At 46.0% G+C, this 25,065-nt stretch overlaps 1 protein-coding gene across 3 annotated transcripts in view; it reads right to left on the bottom strand.

The window, feature by feature from the left end:
- The window catches only part of LOC132420748 (NT-3 growth factor receptor), a 279,278-nt gene that overhangs the window by 30,203 nt on the left and 224,010 nt on the right, over positions 1-25,065 (bottom strand). Inside the window, exon 13 of one of the 3 annotated variants that reach the window (XM_060005464.1) lies at positions 22,676-22,720. The exons of the other annotated variants lie outside the window; for them this stretch is intronic. Within the exon in view, the coding sequence (XP_059861447.1) occupies positions 22,719-22,720 (2 nt within the window). The 3' untranslated portion in view covers positions 22,676-22,718. Of the gene's footprint in view, positions 1-22,675; positions 22,721-25,065 lie in introns of those variants that run through there. 3 annotated transcript variants of the gene reach the window in all.

Below are 25,065 nucleotides of genomic sequence, written 5' to 3'. Positions count from 1 at the left end.
TATGCCTCAGTTACCTCATCTGTCCAAGGGGTAGATGAATGGGACACCTAAGGATCCTTCTGCCTCATGATGCTGCACTTCCAGGCATCCTTGGTTGTGAAAGCAAATGTTCTTTCACAACTGTAGCTCTGCAGCTTCACGGGAGGAGAGGATTTGCCAAGGAATTATCTACTAGGATGACTCGACCACTTCTCTCTAGAGAAGCAGAGAATCAAGGGAACCAAAATACACTAGAAAGAAAGAGGCTCCTATTCAGAAGGGAGGTGTCCCCTGAAAGAAAGAAGTTAAAATTAGTTTGGGTTGGGCCTCTCCAGGAGAAAAAACAAAGGCAGAATGCTGAGACTAACTGAGAGGGGATATACTTTCAGAACCTGCGAGAGGAAGAGCGGTGATTCTGGAAGTTCCTTGTGTAGAATGTTAGGAAGGAAATTCAGTGAAAAAGGAAGGTAGGGCATCTGGTTCTAATTATACCAATGCCACCAAGTCACAGAATCTCTTGGGACAAGTGTCTTAACCACTCAAGGCTTCAGTTTCTTATCTGTAAAGCAACAGATTAGATGGAATCAGTATCTGAATCCCTAAGAAGCTAGCCAGCCCACACTCAGACTACCAACCAGGATCTTGGGATGGGGTCCAGGACCCAGTGTTTTCTAAAAGCTCCTGGGTGACTCCAATGCAGATGTCTGAGGACATGTATTTGGTATCCACGGAACTCGGTAACTTTTAAGCACTTCACATTTTAAATTCTCTGCCTCCAGCAAGTGAGTCTGTTTTCCGGTCCTTACCCCAGTCTCCTGGCACTCAGGGTTCTTGGTGGTAGTAGAGGGATGCTGAGGAGGAATCAGGGCTCTGTCCCCAGCAATTCTTCATATTAAACAGATGCTCCAATCCCCTTGATCCATGCTCCATTATTCATAAAGTCATATCAATTACTGAAATATTATCTTGACCACTACCGGGAAATGGAATAAATGAGATCCACCTCCATGAGCACCGTCTCCCTTTGCTCTCCCTGCTGGAAGATGCCCCTTCCATTAGCAACAGCTCAGATATCCCCGACTTTGCAGACCAGTCCCTTTCTTGGGCCCAGAAAAGAAATAAAGTAGGACCGAAGTGGAGGGCTGTCAACACTCAGCTAAAGGGGAACAGACTCCTGGTGCTCTTTTCTGTCCGCCTCACAGGGCCCTCTAGTTGAGGGAGAGGGGTTAGTCTACTGGGAAAAAAGTTGTCATTGCCCATAAATTTTTGAGGCTTTATAGCTAAGAGGGCTGGGAGAAACCTCAGGCCCAGTGGCATATTCAAGGAGTTTAATTCTGTGTTGTTAAAAATATGAGGATAATTCTGATGATGATGACGGTAATATTAGCTAACATTCCAAATTATGGAGCTATGACTATGGGCCAAGCTCTCTGCAGACGTTTCCTTTATCCTTATTTTAAAAATTTATTATAACTGAACATGCACATAACCACAGAGCCAGTAATTTCAATCATAAGTACACCTCCAATGGAAACGTGCATATGTGGATATGTGTATGTGTGTGTGTGTATATATATATATATATATTCACCAAAAAACATGCTTTAGCATTTTAATGTCCACACTCAGCATTATTTTGGATAGCAAAAAAAAAAGAAAAAGAAAAAAAATAGAATGAACTCAAATGTCAGCCAACAGTAGGATGAATAAATGAACTGTGGTATATTCACATGATGGAATACAACAGGGCAGTAAGAATAAACTAATTCCAACTATTAATACATACCACAATGTGGATAAATGGTACAAGTAAAGTGAGAGTTAAAGAAACTACACCCAAGAATACATAGTGTGTGATTCCATTCATATAAAGTTGAAAATCAGGCGAAACTAATGGATGGTATGATAGAAGTCAGACAATTGGTAAGACGATTGCCTTACCCTTGACAAAGACAAAGAGGCATGAGACAGCTTCTGGGGTGCTAGTTACATGGGTGTAACCAGCACTCACACAGCTGTACATTTATGATTTGCCCACTTGGTTTATACCGCAATAAATGATTTACGTTAAAAAGCGGGGGGTGGATCACAGACTAAAATGACCACAAAAAGCAGGTGAGCAATGTAAATGAAGGGCAAGAGTCAGGTGTAAGCCAACAGGGAGTGAAGGGACTCTGGCAAAAGGCAGACACACTCTGTCTAGAAAAGGCTGCTGCCTCTAGGCTCTCGCTAATAATTGCCATGCAGGAATGCAAGCACCTGTTGCCAGATCCTTCCATGTTTCAAGAGAAACTATAAACGCAGAATTGTTATGTGAACTTTCCCAAGTCTCAGTTGTTAGCAACAAATGAGAAAAAAATCACAGGCTCTGCAGAGGCCAAACAACACACCTCTGTGGGTGGCACGTGGCCCCGGGGCTGCTGGTTTGCACCTCTAAGCTGCAAGGCGCTATTTTGCAGATGAGAAGTTAAATGACTTAAGCATTCCCAGCTTGTAGGTACTGGAGCTGAGGCTGGAACTCAAGCCCAGATTTTTCTACTAGGACATGTGATCACTAATGTTATAAGAGGCACCTCTGCTCCTATTCTCAGAGCCTCCTCGGATCCAGTCAGGAAAGAACACACCATAGAACGATTTTCCTTCCCAATGATATTGTGGACTCCTTTGTCCTCCAGGTGGCCAAACTGATCCAAGCCAAAACATCTGGTATAGAAAGAAGAAATCCTCTTTCAAACGATCAGGCATGGGAATTGGCCCCAAATCGCCTTCAAATCTAGAGGGCAAGGTTATGTGGTCACCTTGTCCTTTTCTCACCATCCTGTCACTGCTCTCTGGTTTGTCTCCCCCAACCAGTCCCCCCTTGATCCTTGTGATGGGGGGACCCACCTCATCCCTCTGCTCCAGGTTTCCAGGACCCAGCTCTTCCCCAGATCTGGTGACCTGACCTCGGTCTACTGCTTCTGCCTCTGACACCACCCTTCTTTTGCAAACTCTTTCTACCTTTGGATTCAGCAGCCCTTTCCAAAAGCTCCGCTCTGTCTCCATCTCCCGTCCTTTCCTCTCCCTAAAATACGACCCCAAGTCCATGGCTCTGTGCTTCATCTATGCTTTCTCTATGCTGTGCTTTATCTATGCTTTCCGCGTTACTTTGCTCTCAAAGCTGATCCCCAATCAAGATTTAAGGTATGAATATCCTGGGGAAAGGAGAAAAATTCATGTAAAACAAATTGGTAGTTCTTTCTCCAAGCTTTTTAATATTTCTTCCTGAAGTAAAAGGAAAGGTTGAGAAGAATTAAACTATTCTTTTTGCTGATTCACTGTTATACAGCAGAAACTACCACACCACTGTAAAGCAATTAAACTCCAATAAAGATGTTAAAAAAAAACTATTCTTTTTTATTTTAAATGATGAATGTGTTGAAAATATGCATATATTGCTAACAGATTTTACTCCTAAAAACAATTTAATAAACTTATTGAATAAGGAGGGTTTTAGTTTAAAAGATATACATTCTGTTTTTGTCCACTAAGATCCAATAACAGAACTTGCAAATGTAAGAGCAAAAAAAGAGCAAAATATATGCCCAGCAATGCTAGGGTTTATACACATCCACTCACCGACCTCCCACACTACCCCAAATAACTTGGGTTGGTTAACAGGTCTGGTTGTATCATTCACAGACACAATTTAGTGTGTCTGAATCACTCACCTGATACCATACTGTGGGTTAATAGTAGTTACCTAGGCCTGGTTTGCCAATGTTTAATTCAGAGTTCATGCCACACACTGTCACCCTTATACTACCCAAGAAAAGAAAAAAAAAATCCATTTTATTTTTTGCAAATGTTCTTCTTGTTCCTTTCTGATCCATAGCTTGTTGGGGGATATTTCTGTACCCCAGTATTAGCTTCAAATGGTTTGAAATAAACAAGCACGGCACCCAGGCCATTACCTCTTGGCTTCTGACACACACCCTTCACTCCACTCACCCAGAACTACTGACTCTCCCCAGAACATGTCTCTATAATTTTTCATGTGCTGCTCCTTCTGTCCGGGGCCTCTCAACTCTTGTTGCCTATAATTCCTACTCATCAGTAAGTGTTCACCAACAAAAAACTCTGTCCGTGGCTGGCTTTTAAAAAATCAAAATAGAAAGGGATTTGAGAAAGTTTAGCTGCAAACTCATTAGAATGTGGCTCTACTCTTAATTCTATGAAGGACTCACAAAATGCATGTATTTCCATATTTAACAGGAAGAGGTTAGATGTACCTAAATTCAATACTTTAAGGGGCATTCACTGTACTCGTATATTCTCTGAACTTTTGGAAATCATAATTACATTCTTACTAATCTGATATTTCCTGGCAAAATCATCTCCTTGACCTCGGCAAGGAAGTGAAGTTCTGGGACTGGGTCATGGTTCAGGCTTAACTTGGCAGAGAAGCCAGCACTGGAGATACACAGGTCCTGGCTGTGGGTATATCAGCCGGTCACTGAACAATGTCACTGTAATGTGACACTGGCTTGGACAAAGGGAGACATTTCCCATCACACGTTTCTCTACCAAGGAGAAAGTGTGATTTGCCAATGATGTCAAACCAAATCTGCATGACCAAATAAATACTCCTGGGATGATCTGGTAGGTCAGAAGTGTCCTAATGACATTTCAAATTCCTTCTTTAGTGTAACTAAGGCAGACTGTTATCATGGTACCAATAGCCTAATAGCTAGAATTTAGTGATAGCTTTCTAAATGCATCAGCTGTTTGTATATGTCCCATCATTTAATACACAGAAAGACCTAATGAGGCAGGTGCTCCCATTATTGCCATAGGGACTTAGAGAGATGACAGAGCAGCAGGCCCAAACTCTAATGTCCATCAAAGCCTACACGTGGGAAGGCCTGGGGGACCATGAGGTAGAGGCACCCACTGTTCTTTGAGGAATTCAACATTCAGCTGTCTAACTCCTATCTTGCCATCTCTACGTCATCCTCAAACCCACAAAACAATGGACGCCTGAGTGGATTGGGACAATCCAATGCAGCCATTTTGACATGGCTGCTAGGACTTGGTGGATTTGATATAAAAGAAACATTTTAACACCATTTAAAATACAAAATCTTCATACTTGCATTCTTATTATTTCCAAATAACATGCAAAGCCGGCATCCTTACCCCATCCCTGATCCTTCCCCACACCTTGCTTACCCCATTTCTCACTGTCATGACACTCTGACCCCCAGCTTTGACAAAGTCCCCCATTTGGAGGGGCCTAGGACAGCACAGAAGTCACAGATGGTGTGAAGGTAAGGGATGAAGGTCTTTTGTTTATATTACTATTACCCAGAAAAGTGTTTTTACACATTCATATCAAAACAACCACAGCAAAACGACCTATTTGTTTGCTTATTTGTGTTCTCAGCACCCAATATAGTATCTAGAACTTGGTAGATGCTCAATAAATGTCTACTCAATGAATAAAAATTTTTAAAATACTGCCAACAGTTGTATTAAAACCCATCTCAACTTCTTCAAATATTTTATTTTATTTTATTTTATTTATTTATTTATTTGGCTGTGCCGCATGGCATGTAGGATCTTATTTTCCCAACCAGGGATCGAACCCTCGCCCCCTGCAGTGGAAGCGCAGAGTCTTAACCACTGGACCACCAGGGAAGCCCCAAATATTTTAGATGGAAGGAAAAAAGGCAGCCATAAATATCTTACTTAGTGCTTCTCAAACTTGGGTATGTATCAGAATCACTTGGAGGGCTTATTAAACACAAATCGCTGAGCTCTGCCCCTAGAGTTTCTGATTCAGTGGGTCTGGGGAAAAAAATCTCGAGGATTTGCATGTCTAACAAGTTTCCAGGTGATGCTGATGCTGGTGGTCTGGTGACCACCCTTGAGAACCATTATCTTATAGGAATGAAGGTCTTCTGAAATTCCACTGTCAACTCTAGAGTGATAGGATGCTTAAAAATCATGAACACCATCTTCCTTTGGGTCAGAGTTTAACCAGGCAATGGAGATGTGCAATGGAAACATGGTGCTTGCCTAGCATGGGTTCTGCACACAGTGGGCCATCAGCCAGTGTTTGTCAATGGAATACCTAAAGACACAAAGCCATACGCTCGGTGACGGTGACGCTAACACAACCAGCTTTCCACAGAAACAATAAAGAAGCATCCCAGTGTGCTGTCAACTGCAAATCATGTGAGGCCATTTAGAAGCTGAGGAGTAGAAACGAATTCCCTTTGTGAACGGATGCATTAAGTAACATGAAAGCTGCATGGGAATCAAATAGAAGCCTAGCCGCACGTTGGTTTCCTCTTTAATGCCATTAGGAACTCAGACAGTCTTCCCAAAAAGATCTATTGTGTGCAAATGACATTTCAGATCATGTGCAAGCACTCTTAGCAGTGCCTGACTTCAAGAAACTAGAGAAAATATTAAGATAGGGACACTGTATTTCACCAGGAATCCGACGAGGCAGTGTGGCAGCGCCCCTTGAAAATTAACTAAAATAACAAAGAATCACTCCAAAGAGAAATGGTGATATTTGAGGTGCTTTAAATCTGTGGAATTGTTGGAACAAACCATACTTGATAAGGATGACTTCTGGGTTCAACTGCAGAATTCCCCAAAGTCACTAAAACCAATTTCTGTAGCAATTACTGCACCTAAGTCAGACAGTTCACTTTTGTCAGACATTCTTTATTAAATGACCCAGACAAAATCAACTTCTGTGAGGGAAATGAAAAGACTGCATTTCCACTTATAGGCTCAGGAGAAGTGAGAAACATCAAGAGAGAAGAGCCATTGGACAGAGTCCCCCTCCTGCCTCCAAAAAATCCTGTGGCTTTATTTCACAGAATTATGACTCTGGCCCTCAGTTTCCTCATCTGTAGAATGAAGAGACTGGTCTTAATGGATCTCTTCGGTCTTTTTTAGATTAAAAAAAAAATTCAATGTTCTATCAGGAAGTTAAGTTGAAAGAGAAAGAACAGGAAAGGAAAATTTTGCTTTCAGCCAAGTCCTATTCCTAGAATGATTTGGGGTCCAAAATTTGAAAGTAAAAATGTAAGTGAGGATTATATTGCAATTGACTAGTTATAAAACCAAGGCCAGCTATGACTTGATCACAGGTTTTGCCACTTTTCAACATGGCAAACATGCATGCTCTCCCAGGTGCTTCAAGAACGAATACTTCTGGGACTCTGCCTGGCACATCCTGCAACACAGGAGCTGACTCTTCACAGAAACACGGACTCTGATTCCTCTTCTCACCAGCTCCAGAGAATTTCCTTCTTTTTTTTTTTTTTTTTAAGCAAAAAGTATTGGTCTATGTATGTTTAGAAATGCACAAAACAAATCAAGAAATACATTCGTATGTGGAAGGACAGAAATGCTAGTCTTAAAATCCAGGCAAAAACTTCCATTTTTAAAAGCCTAGGAAGACAATATAAATAAATCAGAAGGAGTCAAACCTGCTGTCAGCAATTGCTAAATCTCTGTCATTTTCTAAATAACCTTCCTTGTGCTGAAAGCTATATGCAGTGACTGTTTCATCTCTCTCCTTTCTGGGACAGGGGGCTTTCTGTGTCTGCTTGAAACTGTCCCTAAATTCAGAGAGAATCACCTACTCTGTTCGACCTTTTTGATGATAAAATGAGTGGTTTCTTTACTTCTCAAGCCACTCTCTACTTCTGAGAAACTGATAACAATGACAAGTGTGGGAAACAAAGATTGGAATGATTTAAGTGCAAATTCTCTGAATAAATGCATCATTGCTGTTTCAAAAACCTATCCTATGTAAGAACTAACATATGACCCAGCAATCCCACTACTGAGCATATACCCAGAGAAAACCGTAATTCCAAAAAACACATGCACCCCAGTGTTCATAGCAGCACTATTTACAATAGCCAGGACAAAAACCTGTCCTATGTAATAGGTCAACAGGATGCTTCCTCTACCCAGGGACCCCTCTCCAGTCACCCATGACCTCCATCCCTGTCCCTTCAAAGGCCCCTGTCTGCATCCAGCTACTGCTGCTGTGGCCTGGAGGGGCCTGACCTTCCACCTCTGCCCACCTAAATCCTCCTTAGCTTTCTAGGAAGCTCAAACCCTCCCTCCTCCGTGGCAAGCCTCTGCTCCCCTAATTTAAACAAGCTGGCACTCTCTGAGCACACCTGGCCCTTTCCTTGTAAGGTTTCTGTGACAGCATCCCCGATACATGCCTTATGCCTGGATCACACGCCGCTCTGTTCCTTTCTCTCAGCCTCACGGCAGTGCCTCTACAGCACAGTAGTTGCTCCATAATTATGAGTTCTGTGCAAAAACCATCTTCTGTCCTCATTTTTCTCCTGCACTGTGTTTACTCTGGAGTTGGCATTGTGATAGAGAACAAAGCAGTGCATTTTGATTGACTGATCGCCAGCTCTACAAGGGCACCAACGTGAAAAGGGCCCTGGCCACGCATATGTAGCCACTAAAAATTGCTGCATTATTTTTAATGAGATGAAATAAAGGTCAATGATGTACTGTTAAACAACAAATTCAGATCATAAGACCGTATGCAGAATGTGATCTCATTTTTGCATAATACACGTGTATGTATTGGCATAGGCATGTCTGTCTGTCTGATTTGTTATAAATGTAGGGAAAAAAAACCACTGGAAGGCAGCGCACCAACGTGTTCATAGATTCATCACCGGGGACAGTATTGATGGTAACTTCTATTTTCTTCTTTGTACTTTTCTAGATTTTTCCTAAAATATTTGCAATGAGCATATACTACTTTGGAGTTAAATATTAGCTGTCATTTTATTTTATTTTATTAAGAAGCAAAGAGAGGTGAACAAGAGCTGTGAATCACATCACTATCAACAAAAGACCAACTACTGAACACGTAGCTCCCATGGTACGTGGTCAGCACATGTGGGGAGAAGCCACATAGAGCTTTGCTTAAGGACCAGGAATCTGAACTCGCATGGCTAAGTATTCCTAAGCATTCCAGCACCTGTTCCTATGAACTTTCTCCTGGACCACAAGAGCTGGAGCTATTTGGGTCATTTTGCTGAGACCAAGAGAAAGGAATGAGCTTAACTCTAGTTTCAGAACTAGGCCAACTGCTGTGGCCAACGGGGCCCAGCAGGGCACGCCTGCTCCCAGGGGCCTCTCACTCACTGCCTCTCACCCTTTGCGTTCCAGCAATGTGAAATGACGGATACTTTTAATACAAGAGACCTGTCATTTATTTATTAGCTGGGGACAGGCTCTGCAGCACAGAAGGATGCATTATAAATCAACTCTTTTCTCAGTCATTAAAAATTAATCCAGTTCATAATGTAGAACGTCAGTAATTTCTTTATTAGAGCAGCATGTCGTTTTTTTTTCCTTTTCTTCCAGGTTTTGTTTTTTACTTCTCCCTTCCCTGAGGATACGTTTTTTTCTCACAGTGGGCAGGGTATAAATTACCCCAGGGAAAGGTATCAGGAAATATAGCTTTTTCAGACAGGTTACAATGGAGCAGTGGAATCAAAGCTCTGCAAAAAAGACCGTTGACTAATTTCCCCTCAGAAATATGTTCTTACGGAACCTTCCCATTTTGCCCCATGGAAGCTCATTTATGATATTATTCTTTTGTTTCGGACCCACCGTGCATCAAAAATGGAAGGCATTTTAGGTCCTTGATAGGCTAGAGAGAAAGAAATACATAAGGCAGGTGATTTTAGGTGTGTTGGGAGGTCTCTGTGCCCCATCTGTGGCTGGCTGCTTCCTCACAGAGGGACCTACATTAGCTTTTCTTTTTTTTTTTTTTAACATCAATACATATTGATCTACTTTATTATTTTCAATGACTACATAATATTCCATTATATAGATGCACCATCATTTTTTAAACTTGTTCCCTTTTGGTGGGTCATTGGCTCTCACTGACAAAGTTTCCATGTAGCTTTTCTAATGTTTCCAAATTAATTTGGCATTCACCAAAAAAGATGTATGGGTATTAGAAGCCCAGGCCCAGAACAGGAACCCTTCATATACCTCCCTGCTTTAGGCCTGGGATCAAAGATGCCAAGCAGACCAGACGATGCTGGAATATGCCAAGAGGCTGCAAAGCTGATCCTCTGAGAATGCTTCCCTTTGGTTCTTCCCCTGAGTGGCAGCTCTAGGAAATGCAAAAACTTGGATTATAAAGAGGGTAACTTCTGTGCTCCCTGGCTTCAGAGGAAGTAAAAGGGAGAATCTAGAACATATGTGCATCTTCTCCCCACCTTGGGCACATTGAGAGGTTTGCAATGGTTGGGTCAACCAGATGACCTCCTCAGATGACCTACCAAGGGCTGTGTATGAAAGGAAGGGGACCTTTCCACACCTGCCTGCTCTGCCCTCTGGCAAGCTGTCCTGGTCCTGGGGGGTCTCCCTGAGACAAACAGTATGGCCCCAACCCAGGTTACTGGCGTTGATATCTTTGTCAAACCAGCCACAACTGAGTTAACCCTCCTAAGTAACAAATCCCCACAAATCCCCAAGCACATATTTAAAATCTATTTTCAGAATTACACTGAGCATAATTCAACCAATCAATGAGCCATTAGGAGGTTAGTCCCAACACTTCTTCATTACCAGTGGCATTAGGGCCACCCGACTTAGCAGAATCCAATGCGAAGAGTTGCTGTGTCATCAGCAATTCTAGGTCTGGGGACGGAAGCTAACACAGTGCCTGGTGAGAGGCCCGGCTGGCTACAATCTGGGTGACAAATTAAGCTACATAGCCACCAGGGACAGGAGAAAAGGAAGTTTGGCCAAGAAAGAAGCCAATTTGACCCCAAGGACTCTCATTCTCTTCCTCCCAGTGTAGCTGCTGCATCCCCTGCACTGCCCATCGATTTTGGACCCCACTCTGGGAGGCCTGCCTTCCAGGCATCTGAAGTTCTAGATGACCTGCTGAGGTAGGAGTGAGGAGGGGGCTACCTACATGGGAGCCGTGAAAGTGCTAGAAAGGGACTCCCTTCTGCTGACTCGATGGTGGGCACCATGGGTCATCCAAGACAGCATCTGTCTGACAATCACCAAGCTCATCCTCAGACTCCCGGAAGGTGGGGTGCAGGTGAAGTAGAGGTCAGCTAATAGTGAGAGGACACAGCCTGGGCCAGGGCAAGAGGCATGTTCCTAAATCCCCGAGTTTGAATCCTGACTCCATCACTGACCAGCGAGTGACCTTGGACAAGTTCCTTAACTTCCATGAGTCTGAATTTCCCAATCTGTGAGATGGGGACCATAACACTTACATGACAAGTGGATTTAACATAGACAGAAGGACTGATGAGGGGAAGAGAGGGTGGCGGGCTCCGTTGTACCGCAGTTCTGTCATTGCCTAGCTCTGAGACTACAGGAAATGACTTAATCTCCCCAGTGCCTCGGTTTCCCCATCTACCAAATGGGGGAAGTAATAGCACCTATGGTTTTTGTAAGGATTAAACAATTTATCATATTTAAAGAGTTTTCAATGCCAACAGTAAGCACTCCGCTGTGTATGATTTTATTATTATTTTCACCTGCTTAAAGCTCAGACCCCGGCCCTGAGTAGGTATTGAGAGATACTGAGTAAATGTGATTTCTCCTCTCTTCACTACTCTGCCCCTTTCTTTCTCTTCACCAGCCCCTGCCCCGACCTACTCTCCAGGAACGATGCTTCCAAAGGATCATACAGCAGCTCCCAGGAATTCACACAGCTTGCTCAACCAAGATAACTGGATCCAGCTAAAACCACATGAAGAAATTTGTCTTTGCTTGGGCATATTAAGTATAGCCTTGAAAATTAGCAGGACAATTTCCCAGACCAGAACAGTACTGACAACGACCACAAATTACCAGCTTGCTTTCCCTCAGCAGAGATAGAGGAGAAGTAAAATTTGCATGAGATCAATGTTCTCATCTTCCTCCTGCCACTTCTACCCCAAGAGGCCTCTGCGTACTCCTAGCAGAGCAGGAGTTGACCCTCGTAGAAGAACTGGGGTGGCGGGCAGTGTCATTTCTCACTTTCTTTCTTGCTAACAGACTCTGATTCTGTGGAGGGTATTCACACCCCTCCGGGCAGCCTTATGCCTCAGGGGAAGTGAGCTGCAGCCCCAAGCCCAGGGGAGTATCTGGAGGAGCCTAGGTGTTTGTTTTAGTTCCATTTTCTTTATGGGTGACTGGCTTAAGAATAAACAGATGACATAATTCTGGCCAATGAGACAGGAGGGAAAGGCTGCTGGGGAACTTGGGAAAAGGTTTTCTCAATTTCAATCAACCCACAAGAACAGACAATTCTGTGCTGTCCCTGGGCCATGTGTTTGGTTGTGATGCCTGGAGCTCCTGCAACCATTCCGTAATCATGAGGGGAGCCAGCGTGGTGGTAAAGCCAAACACAGAAAGGCAGAGGCAAGAGAACCTCAGAAAAGCAGAACTAGAGTCCTAATGTACTTAACCAGGAGCCTTCCCTACCTATTTACTTGAGTTATGTGATGACCAATTGCCTTCTTGTTTAAGCCCAAGTGAGTCACGACTGCCTAGTACTTTCAGCCAAAAGATCTGAACTGACACGATCAGTGCCCAAAACATGAGATATGTGCACAAATATAAACAAGACCCATAAACATGTACATTTGTGTCTAAAAGTCCCACGTGTACGTCTGCTGAGGAAGAATGAAGGGGCTGTGCACTTATGTATAAGAACAAGGAAAATGGGCTTCCCTGGTGGCACAGTGGTTGAGAGTCCGCCTGCTGATGCAGGGGACACGGGTTCATGCCCCGGTCCGGGAGGATCCCACATGCCGCGGAGCGGCTGGGCCCGTGAGCCATGGCCTCTGAGCCTGCGCGTCCGGAGCCTGTGCTCCACAACGGGAGAGGCCACAACAGTGAGAGGCCCGCATACTGCCAAAAAAAAAAAAAAAAAAAAGAACAAGGGAAAAAGGAGGCCACTTGAGCAGCCAGGCATTAAAGCCCTAACCGTATGGGCACAGACATACAAGTAACTCAAGTGATGCACTTGGGCAGGTATATGGGGGAGCAGGGGCACTGCAGTTTCAACAAAATAATGTTTCCTGACAAGGGGGAATAAACAAAGACTATAAAACCAACACAAGAATCTCACCATGAATCTGTCCACCATCCCCTAGTTGCACCCACAGCTTTGCAGTCTCATAAACCCAAAAGGAAATTGGCCTGAGCACTCTGCTCATCTGCATTGATCGTTTCCTGACAACCAACATATTACAGTCCTGACTCCCAAGAGCATCTCTGTGGCTGCGGATCTGGGTGATAAACTGCTATTTCTTAGAGTTGGGGGAAAGAAATCATTGGAGGGAAATATTCTTATCTTTTCAGAAATAACTTCAAGCTTTGCAAACCTCTATTTTTGACACCATCAATCTGGTTTCCTCCAACAGCATATTTGAGGCAGGAATTGTAACTATCGTTGTAAGAATGTCGTTGTCAAGGCAAGGATGGTCATGTATATGCCACTTTGGCAAGGTGACAGAGCCCTTTCAAATTCTCATGCCACGTCATCTCAAAAAATACCAGCTAAGGTGGTCACATTTTCTTATCTCAAGTTTAGAGATGGTGGATGCCTTGCCCACAGTCATGTGGCTGCTGAGTCAGTAGGCTGGGACCAGGGTCTAGGACCACCCATACTCATCTTGCTTTCTTTTCTAATGAAAAGGGATCCCCTTCTTGAAATAAAGAGGTGCTCTGACCTTCCACCCAATGGTTTGGAAACAGTGGCTTGGGGGCAGCAGCTTGCATCTTGGATTGTGCGTTTCTCCTTAGAGACAGCTCCCTGAGATTCCAATCCTAAGTGGCAGATCTGCCTGGAAACAAGGAATGCAGTGAAATTTGGCCATGACCAGCATCTCTGGATCTGGGGGTTTAGGAAGTGTTAGGGGCACCTGCAAGAGCTTCTAGGCAGAGAATAACCAACAAAGACCCCTGATCCACTTGCATGAAGGGCACTTAGTGCTCTGCCAGAAATCCTGAAGAATGCCACCACCCCGACTTGGGACATTCCCATGGAACTCAGCCACTTCCTGTCCCTCCCAGATATTTGGGAAGAAATGGGACAGAACACATGCCAAACAGGTTCAGGCCCATCTGGGCACTCTGTCACATGAGTTATCACATCTGCTGGGGAGGCAAAAACAGAACCCCAAACCCCCAGAACAGCCCAGAATGCGATCCACTGAACATCTGCATCCACAGAGAGATGCTAATAAGTGTACCTCAAAAATCAAGTTCGGGGGTCCAATAAATTTGGGAAATGCTGCAGACCCAAGTGTTCTCCTACAAAACTGCAATGACTTTTACCATTAGAAGCTCTCAGAATCCCACAGTAAAACAAAAAACATATTCAATCCAGGTTTTCCCAAACTTATTTGACCATGGAACTTTTTTTTCTGAAAAACTCCCAGAGCACCATTTGGGAAATCCTGTGTTAAAGGCAGTTGGGGAGAAGACAGAAGTGCAGTTGCACCCAGGGTTTCTTGGCTAACAGGTGAGTAGAGCTTGGGTTTTTAATTACTGACCATTAAGAAGACAGCACAATGAGAAGGAGAACTTCCCAGCTCTTAGGCACATCTCCCATCTGGAGTATGACTCATGTGCTCATTCAGAGGAAATGGAGATGATGACCATTTTCTCCTGGAAAGGGCTTCTGGAAAGAGAATACTAATAGGGACTGCCACTAACAATAGCACCCCTTGCTGTCTCTAAGGATGGTGAGGGGGTTCTTTTTTCCTGTCTTTTAGCCTCTGCCCATAAAATAGGAATTTCTATCTCCTCAGAGACACAGGAAGTAACCCCCAGCTCTTCCCTCAACCTGTGTGCTTGGTCCCTCCCTGTGAGAAGTGAGTGATTTACCTGATGGGTGAGGTGGGCAGAGTCCATCATCTGTCATCACATTCTCTTCCAGGTAGGGCTAATGCAGAAAAGGGAGACTCTTCCTGCCTGTGTGGTTTTCCAAGGAGCTCCTAAGCTTTCTGACTTGCAAAAATGAGGCAGACCATGACCCTCCATGCAACCAGATAGACAACATCTGCTCTGAGACCCAACTCCTGTCTGTGCATCCCAAGTTCAAAGCTTGGGAGAGGCATCAAGAAGCCCATTTTGGCTTTACTTCTAAGCAACTTTCTTAAGTCTAGCAAGAAAGCCCAACTTTTGATTCCCATCTGATCGCTGTGTGGATTTCTCAGCTGGTTCAGAATGATCACCCTTAAAAACTCCCATCCAATTTAGATGCTTGAATCCAGTTGAAGGAAAAAAGAGTAAAGGTCTGGGAAATCTTGAGCTGGAGAGGATCTCTGGAGGGAAATTAATCCTCCCACTCCTTGGAGACAAGACTGAGGCCAAAACATGCCAAGAAGACAAAGAGTCCTTCAGCTCCCAGGGCTCTGGACAGGAAGGGAAGGACCCACTCCACATCTCACTCACTTTCAGCTGTTGGGTGCACCTTCCCCTGCGTTCATGTTCCCCCACAAAATGACATGACTACAGGCTGGCTGAGGGTCTTATCATTCCTCACCACCTTCTCCACCACGGAGCACATGCTTACCCCCTAAATACTATTTTTAAGCCAATTACCGTGTATTTACAGTGAGCATAATTATACCTAATTACTTAATTAGCATGACTGCATGCAGCTACTAACTTTGAGTATGTGATTATGGCGGTGAAGCACAGAACATATGAGGTCATGAGACTCAATAGGAAGGCAGGTTGTCTTGGCTCAGGGAGATGGACCACAGTCTGTCCCTTTGGACTAGTTCGGTTACAGCTCCAAAGTACATGCTCAGCAATTTCTAGCGTTTCAGATAATTTGGAGGAAATGCAATCACATGATTTTTTTAAATCCTGGGATAGAAAAAAGAAATGGCAATATGCTACGCTTAGATTATGCCTAGATCTAAGGGATTTGGGAGTCAGTAACCACAGAGGTTACTCTCCAGGGACTGAAACCCTTAGGACAAGCTCAAGCATGTGGGCCCAGGACTCACGGCCTTGGCTTTCAAGATAACCCATTCTGGAATCATTTAGCTTTGTCTGGAAAGAAAAGAAACTGGTTATGTGTCTGAGCGCTCCTTTCCTCCTTGGGCTCACCAAACCTAACACCACAGCCTTCTCAGGGGTCTGCTACTTATTCTAACCGGATCTGAAAATAGGATTGAAGAAAAATCCAAGGCGAGCAATCCTAACTTTTGTTTGTTTAAAATGTTCTATGGGGCTTCCCTGGTGGCGCAGTGGTTGAGAGCCCGCCTGCCAATGCAGTGGACATGGGTTCGTGCCCCAGTCCAGGAGGATCCCACATGCCGCGGAGCGGCTAGGCCCGTGAGTCATGGCCACTGAGCCTGTGCGTCCGGAGCCTGTGCTCCACAATGGGAGAGGCCACAACAGTGAGAGGCCCGTGTACCGAAAAAAAAAAAAAAAGTTCTATGAAAGACTGTCTGGCAAACAGAGCCTGGAGATACCCAATCGGTGAAAAGGGCTAAGGCAAAATATGACTATTACCTTCACCAAGATTCAACCTATAGTTCCCTTAATGGGGACCATCAAGATCCAACCAGCAGAATAAAGGAAGGGATGTATCAGAACGGCCCACGCCCACATTGGTCCTAATCTCTTCATGTCACATTTAGCCAGGCCTCCCTCCTAAACCAACCAGAGGGGAGCAAACAGCAATCCCCCCACACCCTGTAAACCAGCCTCCACTTCAGCTCCACTCCCAGAGGAAGAGCTCCTAGCCCAGCCCTGTAACCAGATACCATTCCTTCCATCAGGCAAGTCCATCAGGACTTGTGCTAGAGAAAAACCTAGAAAGGCATATTCTTCAGTAGCAGCAGCTACGACTGCTGTCTCTGCTCCTGGTTCCGGGGCGGGTGGCCTCCCAGACAAAGGAACCCATTCTCCATATTTCACCTGCAAGTCCGTTACGCTGAGCTAAGTGGCTGGGAATAAACACCCATCATTACCTTGCGCTAAGCAATGTTTGTTAGTATAGAAGGTGACAGAAATCTATATCATGCCGATGCACTATTAATACTGCATTATGTCCACAGGCTCCATACTCCCCACCACAGCTGGTAAATCGGCCCTGGCAGTTCCTCCTCCAGAAAAGACAGGGTCCGTGGCTGATTGGCCCAGAAGAGGAGGAAGAGACAAGCCACTCCCTCACTCCTGATGTAGGAAACACTGGTCCCAGCTAAAGGGACACAGTTCACAGACCTACTGGTTCCAGCTTTGGTCATCTTTGTGGACGTCCTCGCCTTTTAGGCTGGTATGATAAGGGGGGGTGCATCAAGAAATTGCCCCAAGGAAAGAGAGTGAGGACAGGACCTCCAAACAGCTGCAATGTAGCCAAAGAGAGGTAAGGAAGGGTGGGTCCTTCACCCCATCCCAGGGCCCACGTCAGAGTAGCTGGCACTTAATAAGAGCTCAATGGATGTTTGCTGACTGACTGAGGAATAAAGGGGAAAAGGGGGTTGGAGGGAACCAACACAGATGGGGTATCAACAGCCCAATGAGAACGATGTGCTGTGAGGGACCCCAGGACAGAGCTGCCGGCTCAGCCAGGGAGGGAGAGTGACAGGCCTAAGAAAGCAGGATGTAGAGGTGACCAGCCAGGAGAGGCTGAAGGTTGAACGCACACGTATGGTTCAAAGTGTAGAGACTCACGTGGAAAATAGAGTCCTGAAGGCCTGAAAGGAGGCCCGAAAGACCAGGGCCAGCTTGCAAATGACACATGGGGAAAGAGAAGGCATTAGCAAGGTTTCTGGGAAACCAAAACAGAAAAGGGCTTGGATGCCCAAAGAGGTGAGGGTCACTGGGGGCTCCGGGTGGGCACCATAGAGAGTCACTGTGACAAACTGCTTTTGAGACGCTGTGAAGGCATGAGCACGCTGGTCAGAAAATCAAGGCGTCAGTTCTGTAGTCAATGTGGCAATTGGCCTCTGACCAATGACAAGTTAGAAGTGAAGTATGCTCACTACAGGCTAAGTAGCTATCCGGTGAGAATTATACCATCATCAGTTGCTGGTATAGTTTAGAGCAGAAGACATATAGATGCACACACTTGTGTGTACACACACATACATAGACACACTCGAGAAAGCACATAGAGTAGGTGAGTGTGCACTGACAAGTCCAAGAGACCCTGGGGCAGGAGCTAAGCAGTGGAGGCCAGTCTAATATGAAATGAAAAGAACCTAATCCCCCTTGGTACCGCCACCTGGAAGACAGTTTGGCTGTTTCTTACAAAGCTAAACATCCTCTTACCACGCGATGCAGCAATTGTGCACCTAGGCATTTATGCAAGAGTTGAAAGCTTATGTCCATGCAAAACCTGCACACAAATGTTTATAGCAGCTTTATTCATAATTGCCCAAACTAGAAAGCAACTAAGATGTCTACTGTGGGCTGAGTTATGTCCACCCACAGCCCCCCAAAAAAACACGTTGAATTCCTAACCCCCAGTACCGTAGAATGTGACCTTATTTGGAAATAGGGTCATTGCAGATGTAATTAGTTAAGTCAAGATGAGGTCATACTGGAATAGGATGGGCCCCTAATCCAATATGGCTCGTGTTCTTGTAAGAAGAAGGCCTTGTGAAGACAGACACACAGGGAGGACGCCATGTGAGGACAGAAGATTGGAGTGATGCAGTGGCAAGCCAAGGGATGCCAGCAAACCACCAAAAGCTGAGAACAGGGAAGAAGGATTCCCCTACAGGTTGCAGAGGGAGCAGAGTCCCCCGAGACCTTGATTTTAGGCTTCTAGCCTTCAGAACGACGAGACAATACATTTCTATTGTTTGAAATCACAGTTTGTGGTACTTTGCCACAGCAGCCCTTAGACACGAATACAATGTCCTTCAATAGCTGAATAGATAAACTATGGTAGAGCCATACGATGAAGTATTATTCAGTGATAAAAAGAAATAAGCAATCAAGCCGCGAAAAGACATGGAAGAACCTTAAATACACATAGCTAAGTGAAAGAAGCCAATCTGAGAAGGCTACACACTGTATGATTCCAGCTATAACAACATTCTGGAAAAGGCAAAACTGTGAAGACAGTAAAAAAGATCAATGGTTGCCAGGGGCTGGGGAGGGGAAATGAATCATGGACCACAGGAGAGTTTTAGGGTAGTGAACCTATTGTGTGTGATACTTAAATGATGGATACATGACACGATGCTCTTGTAAAGCCCATAGAACTATACAACACGAAGAGTGAACCCTGCTGTAAACTATGGACTTTAGTTAATGATAATATATAAATATTTGTTCTTCAATTGTAACAAATGTACCACACTAATGCCAGATGTTAATAATAGGGGAGATTTTGGTGGGGGAAGTGTGAGAGGGTAAATGGGAACACTCTGTACTTCCTGCTTAACTGTTCTGTAAACCTAAACCTGCTCTAAAATTTTTTTTTTTAAATTAAGAAACTGACTTATCCCCAGGACCAAGTATTTCCTTATCTGAAGGCAACCATGGTCCCTTGGGAACTTGATTTTGGGGAAGAATTCAGAAAGGAGGATAAGTCCCAACAGCCAGACCAAGGCTGACCCAGCTTCATGACTACAGGGACCTTCAGCCAAGGTTCTCTTCCCCATAGGGCTGTCCTTATCCTGGAAACAGGGAGAACATTGAGCCTCCACAATACGGCATTCCTCAAAAGCCAGCTTCCCTGAGTCCAGGAGGTGGAGAGTAAATGCTTGTGGACCACTGGAATCCTAGGCAATGTGATCTGACAGGGAAACGATGCATCCTGGAGTCAGTAGGTCTGGGTTTTCATCTCAGGCTCTCTCTTAACAGCTGTATGATCTGGGACAAGTCCCTTAAGCTCACTGAGCCTCAGTTTCTTTATCTATAAAATGGGTATATCAGCCTCTCCCTCAGAGAGTGGGCGAAAGACTGCATGAGGTAAAAATGGAAAGCCCAGCCCAGGGCTTGGTCCAGAGGAGGCTGTCGATGCAGATCAACGACCTTTCCCTCGGTCTGTGACATCTCTCGAGAGCCTGTGCCTGGAATGAAGACACACTCACCAAGCGTCATCTGACACACGGTTGGTTGCTATCTTCTCCAACCCTAGTCCCATGTTGTGTTTCCACAGACAATGGAGACTGGTAACACAGGGGACTTCCCTGGTGGTCCTATGGTAAAGAATCCGCCTTCCAACGCAGGGGATTCAGGTTCGATCCCTGGTCGGGGAACTAAGATCCCACATGTCGTGGGGCAACTAAGCCTGAGCGCCACAACTACTGAGCTTACGCACCTCAACGAGAGAAGAAAAAACCTGCACGCCACAACTAGAGAGAAGCCCGTGTGCCACAACTAGAGAAAAGCCCACGCGCCGCAATGAGAGATCCCACATGCTGCAACTAAGACCAGATGCAGCCAGAAATAAAAATAAATAAAGGAAAATTTAAAAAAAAAAGACTGGTGACACATAAGAGCTACTTCTTGGAATAAGTTCAAAGTCAGGTTTGCGAAACAGGACCCACATCTTTGAGAAGGGACAGGACGACCTAAGATTTCACTCAAAATCATGCAAGACTACTGTGCATGGCTTTTCCTCTAAGCCGTGGGTTCCCAGGAGGGAAAGGTCACTTTGCAATAGGATGGGTCTAGGAAGAACTCACACGTGGTTGGAAGTGAGCCAGATGCCCAGTGATGAGTAGGTACAGGAAGGAAGAAAAGGGAGTGAGGGGATGTGGGGAGGGATATGGGCATTTCAAGTGGGAATTACACTGTGGTAACAGTCGGAGGTGTGAGCTTGGAGGGAGACCTGGAAAGAAGTGACTAGGGGTAGAGGCTGGTGAATCAGCAGCAGAAAGGAGCAAGGTGAAGACACGAGGACTTGGGAGTGGCCCCAAGGGGGCAGAGGGTCCCATCCTGCATCTTGGGAGATCAGCCCCGGTGGCAGTAAGCCCCTGAGGGTAGGGACCATGCATGGTCTTGTTCGCCATTGTTTCCAAAGCCGAAAAGAAGGCCTGACACAAACCCTCAATGAATATTTATTGAATAGATGAAAGGGAGAAAAATCAGCACTGTGTGAATGACTCAGATGCTAACGAAGACGAGGGACCCAAAGGAATATGCTCAAGTTTTACCAAGAGAACTCAGGGGTTCCTGGGGAAACAGAGCTATGAGACAGGGAATGCGAAGAGGTATAACGCTGAGTGGAAGGGGACAATGTCTGAAAGGGGAGGTGAGAGCAAAGGATGGCTGGCCAGGGTCAGAGAGAGTCTCTGACTACTGGCCCACCAGGAGGGGAGAGGTCAAAGGGAGGAATGGAGAGCTGGGAATGCTGACGCCGGGAAGATGGGGCCCCGTACCCCCTGAGACAGAAACAACCTGAGAATAAAGGCAGACAGCCTGGCCTGGGGACAGAGGGCAGGAGGGGAGGGTGACATGGCTTAGCACCCCCCAGCTAGCCTCTGCTCTCTCAACCAAGAGGCAAAGTTGTCCTCTGAGAATGGGTTTGGGAAAAGGGGATGAACAGAGAACCCCAGGGCCTTGAACAGAGCCGAAGAGCCTTCCAACCGAGCAACGGGCAAGAGGCAAAGCATGACTCCTAACACAGCCGCCTGCAGTCCAGCCCAGCACAGGCAACACAACTGCAGCCCAGAGCAGTCACAAGGGGGACAAAAGTCACCTAGTGCCCAACGTTGCTACAAATAGCTTGACACTTCTCCCCAGTGACCCACCTAGACCGGCCCCTTGCTGTCTCATTCAGAAGGGCCTAGCCTCAAATTGGCTGTGTGACATGGAGGGCTGTACCGGTTTCCTGATGCTTTCGAGCATCAGGGGGCTTTAAATAAATAATGAGGGCTGCCTCACTAGACTGCAGATTCTATATCCAACCCGGAAGAGCAGCATCTTTATTCAGCTCTTCCAGAACCCCTGGAAAGACGGAATAAATTTAGAATAAAGACAATGCCAAATGCAGAGCACTCGGGAACATAGGTGAGGGGCTGCAAGCATCTGATAACGGATGGTACTAGGTGAGCTCTACACATCCTTGCAGCCCTGACACACTATGAAAAATGCTATGGACCAGACTGAAGACAGAAAGAAAGTGAGAGGGCAGGAGAGGAGCAGCGTCTTAATCACTCCAGCCAGAAAGGTCCCACCGTTTATGATAAACACATGTGTAAAGAAAGAAAAGCACTTCTGTGCTAAATCCATCAACGGAGGACTTGCGGAAATGAGGCCTAAAGTCAGGTAGCTACTATGTCCCTGCGATTTCTTCCCACAGTCCGCATTGTTAAATGGGACGAGAAAGGACTCAGATGGGAGACCCCCCACCCCGGGGCCCCAAGATGTGAGCATTTCTCCTCCCTTAATCCCCTGCTTCTTGCCGTCTCCCCCCGAAGGAGTGACCCCAGCCCCGTCTGCAGCATCATAAACGTTCCCCGCTTATTCATCTGCCAAGGCACATGTGGTTTTAATTATTTATGATAGTGTTTCATCGCACATGGGGATGTGTCTTGGAGTCCCTTCCCTTGACTGATGAAGCCTTTGTAATCAGAGACCTGCTGCTTCCCAGCCGGTAAATCTCAGCGAGGAGAGGGCCAGGCGCTCCCTTCCAGGACTGTGTGAGTCAGCCATGGATTTGCAGAGGGCGGATTAGCCAAATCCGGTTACAAGGCTCCTGCACGTTGTTTGTCCTTGCCACACGTGTTTTCTGAAAACAATTAAGAGCCACCCATTGTCTACCGAGAGGACAAAATGTACCGCTTCCCTGAAAAGGGTATCTTCCCTAATATCAGAGGGTTTGGATAAGCTGGATTCATCCAGGGATTTTGCTCTGATGAGGTCTTGTTTGTTGCCTACTCCCTCAAGTCTTGTCACTAAACCTGCTTCCTCTCTGTCTCCGCCGACCCCTTCCTGTGTACACAGAAGTGCTGTCTGGACGTAGAAAGGCTGCCTGCTTTGAGTCACAAACACAAGGAGCTGTGGAGACGCTTCTCCTCTGCACCGTTTCCCAGGGCGACAGCTCCTTGGCTGGGTGCTGGGTCCTGACATCAAAGGACACTCAGAACCCACCGGTCTCTCCACGGTGCCCACTCATTCTGATGGCCCAGAGGGATCTTCCTCCCCACATGCCAGATTCGCCCCATCTGGAAACTATGCCACCACCTGGTATCAGGAGCCCATGGGACCCTACTCTACCCCAGGGCCCAGAGCTTCCATGACAGGGAACAAAGCCCATTCTCATTTTTCCTGGACTCTGTCTTTGTGAATTCACCTACTCACTACAATTTATGTGCAACCCCAGAACACACACACACACAGCGCTTTCGCAGTCATTCACAAACATTCGAGAAGCGGTGACAAATTTGAGTCACCCCACGTGCACATTCCCGGCTGAGGTTAAAAAGCCATGCTCTGCTTTCTCGTTTCAGCTCTCATACTGTAAACAAGTGTCCTTCTCGTGGTCTATCCAACGCCACCTTTTTTGCATATATGTGCTTTTCGTGGGTGAGATTTCAGTTTAAAGCAGCCCCAAAGCATAGTGCTGAAGCTCTGTCTAGTGCTCCTATGAGTGAGAAGGCTGCGATGTGCCTTACGGAGAAAAGAGGTGTGTTTGATAAGCTTTGTTCAGGCATGAGTCATAGTGCTGTTGGCCACTATGAGTTCAATGTGAAGGAACCAACAGTATGTATTAAGGTGTCTTTAAACAGAAGCACACATGATACAGGTTACGTCTTGATCAGCTGATAAAAGTGCTGTGACCAGAGGCTTGCATGAACCTAACCCTGGATTCCCCCTAGGAACAATGGTCCAATGTTCGCTAATTTAGTGGTCAAAGTGACTTTACAGAATACTTGGAATAACGAGAATCAGTTGTATATTCAACAGCAATGCCAAGCCTCTATTCAAATATCAATATCACTCTAGAAAGCTCAGCAGTGCCAACCCTGGACCGAGCTTGGACCCATGCTACCATCCCAGAAGGGCTTTCCTCCCAGCCTCACCGAGGTCAGTCCAGGATGACCCTGATCTGAGGTGAGCGCTTTAGCCAGAGTAGAACCATTCTTTGCACTGTCTTCCCCACTGTTTATCTGAAATGCAGGTATCTTTCTTCCCTTGCCCAGCCCTGGTCCAGAACCCAAGTACCCTTCCTCTAACTGGTACTGATGGGGGAGTCTGATAAACACTGAGACAGATTCTGGAGGACATCAAGGTTGGGAGGCAAATGATGACCTTACCCTGATTTTAGCCCAGTCCCTCCCACTGTGGCGATCATCTCACTAAAAACAGAGGCAGAAACACAGAAGCAAAGGTGGACAGGGTTGCTGGATGCCCACTCTGCTATAAGATGGACGAGTGGGGGCAGCAAGAGTTCTGTGAGCTACAAAGAGCATAGCCCAAGTATAGAGAGCTCCGCCAGCAGGGAGAGCAAGACCAGAGGCATTTCTTCCTAGGCTGACCTGGGACTAGCTGACCAGACAAAGAGAACAGATTGGCAGAAGCCCACGGGCAGGGAAGGGGGACTCACAGCCTCCCAGAGCCTCGGGTTTCCTGTCTGTAGATGAGGCCTTAACCTACCCCATCCCTTCTGTCCCTTCTAGCTCTAAGGCACTCTCCAGGTGTCTCTGTTCCCTCTCCTGACATAGCTGACCGTTTCTTGGGAGCAGAAGCCATGGGAGGGGAGGGGTGTGCACTGTAGTCGCTGAGCCTAGATTGAGCCTGGGGACACAGCAAGGGAAACAGCTGCTGGATGGAGGGCCAAGCCACGGAGGCACCAGGAATGGGGAGAGGCCCTAGCAGACTCAGCAGAAATACAAAGGGAGGGGCTGAACCACCAGGAGGAAAGAGAGATTAGGAAGCAGGTGCCCTGAGCCCTCTGATCTGAAGGAGACATCTGTAGCGGGGAGGGGAAGGGTCCTAGCACAGGGGCCATGATCTGATTCTCAGAACGTGCACTTCGGGGCACTGGAGGGGCAGCTAGAGAGAGGTTTCCATTCGAAAGGTCCTCACCGCCCTTCACTCCCTTCCCCTCTAGTGGAGGCTGGGGCAGCAGGT

This window comes from Delphinus delphis, chromosome 2, assembly GCF_949987515.2.
Source record: "Delphinus delphis chromosome 2, mDelDel1.2, whole genome shotgun sequence".
NCBI classification, from domain to species: Eukaryota; Metazoa; Chordata; class Mammalia; order Artiodactyla; family Delphinidae; genus Delphinus; species Delphinus delphis.
The sequence above is the reverse complement of the archived record's forward strand: the minus strand, read 5'-3'. Positions and strand labels throughout refer to the sequence as shown.